Source organism: Diospyros lotus, chromosome 4 (assembly GCF_014633365.1).
Source record: "Diospyros lotus cultivar Yz01 chromosome 4, ASM1463336v1, whole genome shotgun sequence".
NCBI classification, from domain to species: domain Eukaryota; kingdom Viridiplantae; phylum Streptophyta; class Magnoliopsida; order Ericales; family Ebenaceae; genus Diospyros; species Diospyros lotus.
In genome coordinates this window covers 14264408-14272989 of record NC_068341.1, presented here as the reverse complement: position 1 = coordinate 14272989, position 8582 = coordinate 14264408, and the positions used below count along the sequence as shown (strand labels likewise).

The following is an 8582-nucleotide window of genomic DNA, read 5'->3' as shown; positions in this document are numbered from 1 at the left end:
TTGTACAGTAGAAGAAACAAGCAGTGTCCCATATGAATTTTCCTGTTGTCTCTGTTGACTGACTGCGCTTGTAATGTGTTGCCGCTGTGCATCCTGTGAATGTCATCAGCGATAGAGGCGCTGTCAGAGCCCCCCACCTGTTGGCATATATATATATATATATAGACCCTCGTCCCCTACTCTGTTTGGCTATCCTGGGGGGGGGTATTATAAAAAGCCAGTTATACCACCAGCTTCTTAATAGATAACTAAATACAAAATTGATTTGGACCGTGGAAGGGGCGGATATTGGCCTGGCTCTGAATCTGAATTTGAGTTGATAATTGTATCTAGCTAGTTGAATATACTCCCTCCACACACATTAGATTATAAAGAAGAGAGCCTTAAGAGATGGATGGATGGATGGATGGATGGCATGTAAAAAGTCCAATTGATGGTGCACTTGCCACTTCACTTGGTGGTGGTCTCGGGCACACCATGGTTGAAACTGCTCATCACGATGATTACCTTGGGTGCAATTTGCATGGTTGGTGTGGTGGCTGGCTGGCTGGGCATAGACACCCCCATGGGAATTTCTATCGTATTTATTTAAAGGTGTTTTGAATAAATATAAAAAATATATTTTATACAAACACGGTATTATTTATAATAAGTATAATTTTTCTTACTATACATCATCATGTTCTATAAAATATTTTTCACATAAGAGCAATGTCTTTTTTAAGTATCGTAAAAATCGGGTGGTTGAAACATAAATATATATATATATATAATAAATCCATCTTTATGAATACATATATATAAATGGATTTATTCAGCGTTGAAGATGGAAGATAAGAAACCAGAGAACGCGGCAGAGAAAGAGAAAGAGAAAGAAAAAGGCAAAGCAATTGTGAGAGCATGGGAGGAAACCGGCCGCCGGCAAAAGTAAAAGCCGTTGGAAAGCGGTCCCTACCAACCATCCATCCACCGCATCTGCGTCTTCCCATCCATCCATCCATCCCTCCTTTAATTTCTTTGTCATATGACCCCAATTTCTTAAGTATCTGCATTAATTAATTTTGGATTCTTATTTTTAGTGGGTTTATTTTAAATGTAATTAAAATTAAAAGAAAAAAAATGTCAATCTTGATTAGTAAATACATAATCACTGCTGAATTCATCCCACCAATTTCTTTCTTTATATTTTACATTAACAAATTTGGTTGACAATAAGGTAACATATATTTATGTGCATGATTTAACACGTACAAAAATTAAGTTTTGACCTTTATCATTAGGATGCAAGCTAGGTAGCAAGTGTACGTGTTTTTTTTTGTCATTATTAATTGAGTTTAAAGAATGAATAAATTAATGATGATAACTCTAAAGATAAAAAATTCTTGAAAATTAGATAAATTGACAGACAAACTTACAGAATGGAGACTAAAAAACTAAAATACCATCACTCACGTTACATTGCACTTTTTTCAATACAATGTGGGTAAGAATATTTTAATCTTTTAACTCCTATTCTATAAACTTGTCTGTCAATCTGTCTGACTCTACAGAAGAATTCTTATAAAAACTAACTTGCTCAATCTCTTGAATAGAAATCTCATGGCTAACTTGAGTAATTACAAAAGATTGTTCATTGCATTTATTAGGATGACTCAAGTGTTATTATTTATCCATGCATCTTATATAGTGAGAAGTTTGATATATTATTTAGTGTCACATTCATTTCATAATTATATTATTATTATTATTATGGGTAATGGTTAAATGTACTTTCTTTTCAGATAAAAAAAATATATTTATTATTATATCTTATTTTTAATTCTAAAACAGTTTTAATCTATGTTGCACGGAAACAGAAACGTGAAACATTTTCGATAGGAAATAGAAAAGTGAAAACGAACGTTTTTCTAAAAAAATAGGTATAAATAGGGTCCGAAACGAAAATAAAAAATATTTTCAAAACGTTTCGAAAATAGGAAAACGACACCAATAAAATATTTCTGTGCAACATAGATTTTAGTGGGGAACTTGCTGCAAATACTTTGCAAGTACATTGATTGATTGCATCTTAATAATAATTGTTCTTAGAGTAATAATCAGCATTGCCATTACATTAATAGAAAATATTATTTATTGTGATTAATGTGTAATAAATAAATATATTTTATTTTATTTTCAACTAATATACATTTATTAAATTTTATTTTTAACTCCCACACATTCTTATTATTTGGTGACAAATATACCGTACTTTTAAAATATTTTTTAACTAATAATAATAACAATAATAATTTTACAGTTGCACTAAAATAGATTGCCAAAGCAAAACATCGTCCAATCATGCTTCTTAATTTGGAATATTTTATTTTTTAATATTTAAATATAAATGTTTAACAAAGGCCACCCTTTAATTATATGTATATATTACATATATATATATATAGTTGAAAAAAAAAAAAAAAAAGAAGCATGTGTTTGTGCGGTTGGATTTGATTCAAAGGCAAGAAAGAATTTGGAATTTATAAGGTAAGGTAAGAAGGAGGGGGGGGTTAGCATTCAACAAAGGCTGCTCGCACGTGGCTTAATTGCATGTCTTCCAACCACCAGTACTTACAACTTGGTAACATCCATCCATCCATCCATATTTAATACGATCCAACAAATTAACATCAAGTTATAGATACTTCCATAAGAGATTAATTTAATTTAACATTAGATGATAATCTTCATTAACTGCACCCAAAAAGATCCTTTTTTTTTTTTTTTGTGGGCATATTTGATTGAATGAAGACTTGGATTAGTATATATATATATATATATATATATGAGACTCAAACCAACCAAATAAGCCAAACAAAGTTGAAATAATAACAAACATAGGATATCAAATACGGATCGGATCCTAATTAAGAAGTAGCTACACGAGGAGGTTAATTAACAATTGCTATATTCCATATATATATATATATATAAGATGAGTTGGGTAATTAAGGAGTGTGATTCTATTAGAGCAGTTTCCCGACATATGTTTGTGCCCATCAGTTCATGATGATCAAACCCTTTTTAACATTAGAACCCTAGCTAATGGATTACTGACGGTCCATTACACTAGAAAAAGCTTGCAATTAATCTTCTTCTTACTTAATTAGTACTAATAATTGTGGCTGCGTATATATATATATATATATATTTAGATCTAATATATAATAATAATAATAATGAGCCAAATATAACTTCATCAGAAACCAAAATGATTGTCCCATGGACATGTGGATCTACACTACAGCATATTATTACATTTCTAGGGCATAATTCAGTGGGCAAGGAGGGGTGCCTTTGAACTTAAGAAAACTAACCTCTCTTTCAAATTTTGGACATCAACGAAGAGACCCAAATAGAAGAAGAAGAAGAAGAAGAAGAAGAAGAAGATCATGAAGCAGAAACCGGATCTGTCACAACCGTGTCATCTCAAGCATTAATCAATGCCCCCAAATTTCATTTATTCCAATGCTTGGAGAGAGAGCAAGTTCTTCTAGTGGCACTGCAAAAAGAAAAAAAAATGTGAGTTTGTTGCAATGTAGCTTTATGTGGTGATATGACATGAACCAGACACCGATCCATTAACTGTTCTTGGAAAGCTACAACCAAAACCCATTCCCCGGCTTTAAGTTAGGAGCAAATTAACTTACTTCTCATCGGAATCTTTCCGATGTTGCAACCCTTCATGATTAGATTTGAATTAATTGCAGGGGCGAAGATTGTGGAATTTTGATAATTATCATGCGCAGCAGCAACATCATAGAATTGGCATTAATGCAAAGAGTCAACAAAGGGGGCTCTATGAAGAAAATAATCAAAAGCTTTTACCGCTTACAGAAATTTCATTTCATGCTTCCCATCTGTATACCGCTTATTAGAGAAAACAATCAAGCTTTTCCAAGGGGATGGAAAAACTCATTTTCCCATTCATTTCATTTCAACTCAAATATGGATGGAGATTCAAACACGCCATTTACTTATTCTATCTATATATAATAATATAATATTTCCTAGCTAGTTTCTAGACCATAATATTGCATTTTAACCGAGTCTCAAACTCAGAATTACTGATTCTCCAAGCTACTACCAGCAAAGGTAAATTCCAAAAAAAAAAACTAGACCCTTAAATTTTCCGCGGACAATTAATCTTCCTCTTCTAGGGTTTTCATAGGAATGATTAACTAGATTAAGGCTTGCTATAGACAACAGTTCAATATATATATATATATATATATAGAGAGAGAGAGAGAGAGAGAGAGAGAGTTCAAAATCAAATCTCCTAAAGCCCTTTATTTTTAGCTGTCCATTTTCAATGCCACGGAAGAACCTAGCAGTACCATGGAGGGACAGCTTATGTTGCAGAGATGGCCCCAGAAGATCCTGAATTCTAGCATTTGTGGCAAAGAACCAAGTGCTAGATATTTGAAAGACATATATAGAACTATATATGTGACCAATTGATAGTTATATTTTGAATTTATCTAAATGGCCACTTAGCCAAAAAGGAGGATGTTTTTCTCCGCCGGGTGACTGTTCTTTTAACATCGAACAACAGCTAATACAGTGAAATATATGGGAAAACAAAAGAATAGATCAGGCATGGATCAAAGCTGCTAATGCTTTTATTCTCTCTTACGTTGACTTTGCACCACTCTACCATCACAAAGGCTACACGCCACAGCTAAAATAAGGAAATATAGGGCTCTTTTGTTGCCTTATTTTGACGATGATTTTTGGGACTAATAAAATATTTTTTAATTGTTGAAAATATTTATTTATGATATTTTTAGAACAATTCTCCAAAAATAGTTTTTCCAAACCGATTTGTGAAGTTGCTATTATGTTTGATTTTTTTCTTCTACTTTGACAAAAGCGTAAGGTTGAATGTCCCAGAGAGGACACAATGCATTGTTTAATTAATAATCCCCTCCCGAACTTTCCTTATTTCACCCACAAAGTTAGGCATAATTCAGTCATAAAATTAAGCAATAATGCGCCCTAAGAACTCTTCTGAGATTTGCAAAATTGGACTTAAGACGCCATTTTATGGTAACAGTACCTGCTAAATTTCCGTGCATGATAGCATTATTAATCTTTTTTTTATCACTTGAATCTTATATCGCCCCGACAAGTGACCATATAATATATAAACCTAAATGGGAGAGCAACTAGAGCGGGCAGAGTCAATCTCAAGGTCCCCCCGGCTCACCCACCAAAGCTACCCACTAGAGTTTTCCCAGAAACACTTGAATTAGCATCATCATGCATATATAACCAGCTGAAGCAGGATTGTTCAAAATCCTAGATAAGCTAGGGGATGATTCTGACTCTACCGTAATATCTTTCATTGGGACCGACCACTTATGCCAAACTTAGAAGTCTCAAGAAGATTTAGAAACCCATCACACTCAATAGATGAACCTCAAAATCACCTAAAAGTGAAGAGAAATGGGTTTTGATTTCTTCAAACCTACAGATATGAGCAAGCTTATCTCAAAACAGTTTTGTGTTTCCTTTTTCTTTCTTCTCTACAATTTTCTTTTTCCTTCTTTCATACTTTCCATTCGTTTTTTACCTCAGCAAAGAAAAAGAAACGCCGAAAGAGACAAGCAAGAGTCCAGGTTTAGATCAGCGAGAAAGAGAGATCCAAATAAAGTTGGGTTTCTGAGAGCTTCCATTCATCATCTATCGGATAAAGCAAAATTCAATCTCTCTCTCTCTCTCTCTCTCTCATCTGTCTGTTTGGATGCACCGAAAGGAACTGGCAAGCACAAGCGGCAGCCCAAGTCACGTTCCCTACTGCAACACGCTTTTATCTTCTCAACCCCAAGAAGCTAAAGATGGATGGATGGGAAAATCAATCAGTCGAATCAGTCATCGCCATCAAAGCGTTATCTTCCGCCAGTTGTGCCAGCAAAAGCAGACCAGATAATTATCAGAATTCATCAGCTGGCTGCTGCTGCTTCAGGGTCTCAAACTCCAAGGCTTCACCAGCCCCCAGAATAACTACTGTAATCCGAATTCAACCCCCCCGCCCCCCTTTTCTTCCAAATTACTTTCTTGTCCACAATCCCACTAACCAAACCACCACCATCAAATCTAAACAACCCATGCAAATAGCAAATTCATTCAAAAACATAAAAGATTAATCATGTATGTATCGTCGTCATCCATGAATGATTATGATAGAATAAAAGCAAGCAACTGGATTTGTGTTTAGGTCTTCCACTAATCAACTAATAAAGAAGGTTTACACAAAAGACAACCACATCGAGATTAAAGATGAGAATTTTATAAAGGTAAGGATATTAATGAAGTACTAATTAAACAAGAATTAAACTTTTGAGGGATTTTTCACAGTACCGCCTTAACTAGAAGAAGAACCAAACTGATCGGTGAGTGATTAGTAGTGTGGAGGTGGTTGTCGAGGAGTGGGAGCCCAAATCACGTCCGAATTAGGGAGGTGGCAGCTGTACATTGACATTCCGCACGAGTCCGCCGTCGGCGGCGGCTGCCTCCCCTCTCCGCCACCGGACACCGTCTGGGGAGACTGCCCCTCCGATCCCGAGTTCCGCACCTCCTCTTCCAGCGGCAGCCGGTGATAAGACGGGTTGTTGAACGACGTCGCTACCACGTACACCGTCCCGGCAGCAAGGAGCCCGCCAGCCACCGCGCCGCCAACGACCTGGCCCTGCGGCCCGGCCAGCGAGATCGTGAACCCGCTCGACACCGGCGGCGTCATCGCGGTCGGGAAAATGGTGGCCGAGAGGGAGAGAATGTCGAAGCGGCCGTGGAATGTGACGGTGGCGCCGGGCGTCGTGGTGGGCTGCTTGAGCGTGACGTTGGCGACGGTGCCGGAGCCAGTGAGAACGCAGAGACCCATGTTCCTTTTCCGGGAGAATCGCGTGATGGCCTCGACCACGTCGACGCCGCCGGGGAGCTCGAGGACATAGGGGCTCATCGACGGCTCGGTGTCGCGGGTGATGATAATGGGGGGCTTGGGCTTGTTCTTGGAGCCCGGGGGGCGGCCGCGCGGGCGACGGACGACCTCGATGCTGGCGCCATCGCTGGTGGGAGGGTCTTTCTTGGAGGTGGTAGCACCCCCGCCGTTATCGTCGTCGGAGGGGTGGATGAGCTGGAAGTGGTGGGGATGGAGCTGCGGCGGCGGAGGTTGCTGCTGCTCGAATTTGTGGGGTTCGTGAAGCTTCGCGAACATGTTGGATTGATGATCCTTTTCTTCTACATATTCCCCTTTCATCTCTTCTTCTTTTCTATTATTTTTTCCTCAGCTATTTTTATATGTGATTTGGGCGTACAGGAGAGAGAGAGAGAGAGAGAGAGAAATGGCCAAATGGTTGGCCTTTGAAACCAAGTAAAGCTTCTTAGAGAGAGAGAGGGAGAGAGAGAGAGAGAGGGAGAGAAAAGGAAAGGGGTGTGAAAACAGTAGATTTGGTGAGCTCAACCCTTTCACCGCCTTGCTTTTGTCTAAGTTTTTGAAGCAAATTAGAGAGAGAGAGAGAGAGAGAGAGGGGTCTAGTCTGTAGGGTTCAAGGAGAGAGAGAGAGAGGGGGGGGGGTGTAGTCTGTAGGGTTCTAAGAAGAAGCTAGTGGATTGACAAATGACAGTGACCCTTTGATATTCATTTTTTTGGGTTATGGGGGATGTCTCTCTCTCTCTCTTCTCTTCTCTCTCTCTCTGTATATATATATATATATCTATAGATACTACAGATGGGAGGAGGGTGTTGAATTATGTCATGGGTGACTACCACCACTACTACTACTACTGGTTATAGTCTCAATCCGATCCCATCATCTACATCTATCCATCAGCAGCTACTGCCTACTGCCTGTTCTTCTTCTTCTCCTTGTAAAATTCAAACTCGGCTTACGGCCTTTGACCACTCTCCTCAACTTTTCCAACCTTCAACTGCTGCCTATTCTCAAATTCCATCCATTACCCTTAATCAATACGTATATATATATATAATTTTTTCCCCTAATTCTAATTGTATTATTATTATTATTATTATTTCTAATATACCATATTATCATTCAATTTTATTTAAATTTATAATTATAATAATTTTGCATTCTAGGATTACTGTGATACGAAAGAAAGAGTAAAGGTAATGAATTGCAAATATTATTTAGTTAAAAATAAAAGAGGATTATGGTGTGTATTGGGGATGGATTGGATGCAAGGAGAGTGACAATTTTTATCGTCATATCCAAACAATATGGATCCTCTTCTTTGGGGGTTTAACTTAATGGGTAGAATCAAAATCAAAAATATTAATTAAAAAGAATTGTATTGCTATCACTCATTCTATTCAATTCATTGTTGTTGTTGTTGTCAATGATTAATGTGGAATGAATGACACTGTGTATGCGTCACTTGCTGCCAACTATATAACTTGAAAAATTAAATTTAAGTTAGGCATTGCAAGAAGGCCAAATTGTACTTTGATACAGAAACAAGGTGATTTGGGATATAGATAGCCACCCACCCACCCACCCTCTTCTGTATTTGTGAATTTGGGA

The 8582-nt window shown here is 37.4% G+C and overlaps 1 protein-coding gene across 1 annotated transcript; it reads right to left on the bottom strand.

Annotated features, from left to right (window-relative positions):
* Positions 1-3225: 3225 nt before the first annotated feature.
* Positions 3226-7726, bottom strand: LOC127800752 (AT-hook motif nuclear-localized protein 17). Its single transcript, XM_052335543.1, has 2 exons — positions 6403-7726; positions 3226-3541 (listed from the first exon to the last, which is right to left on the bottom strand). The coding sequence occupies exon 1, from the start codon at positions 7295-7297 to the stop codon at positions 6443-6445; it is 855 nt and encodes a 284-aa protein (XP_052191503.1). The 5' UTR covers positions 7298-7726; the 3' UTR covers positions 3226-3541; positions 6403-6442.
* Positions 7727-8582: the final 856 nt, after the last annotated feature.

Coding starts and splice junctions, on each gene's coding strand:
- LOC127800752 (XM_052335543.1), bottom strand. CDS start 7,297: ATGAAAGGGGAATATGTAGAAGAAAAGGATCATCAATCCAACATGTTC.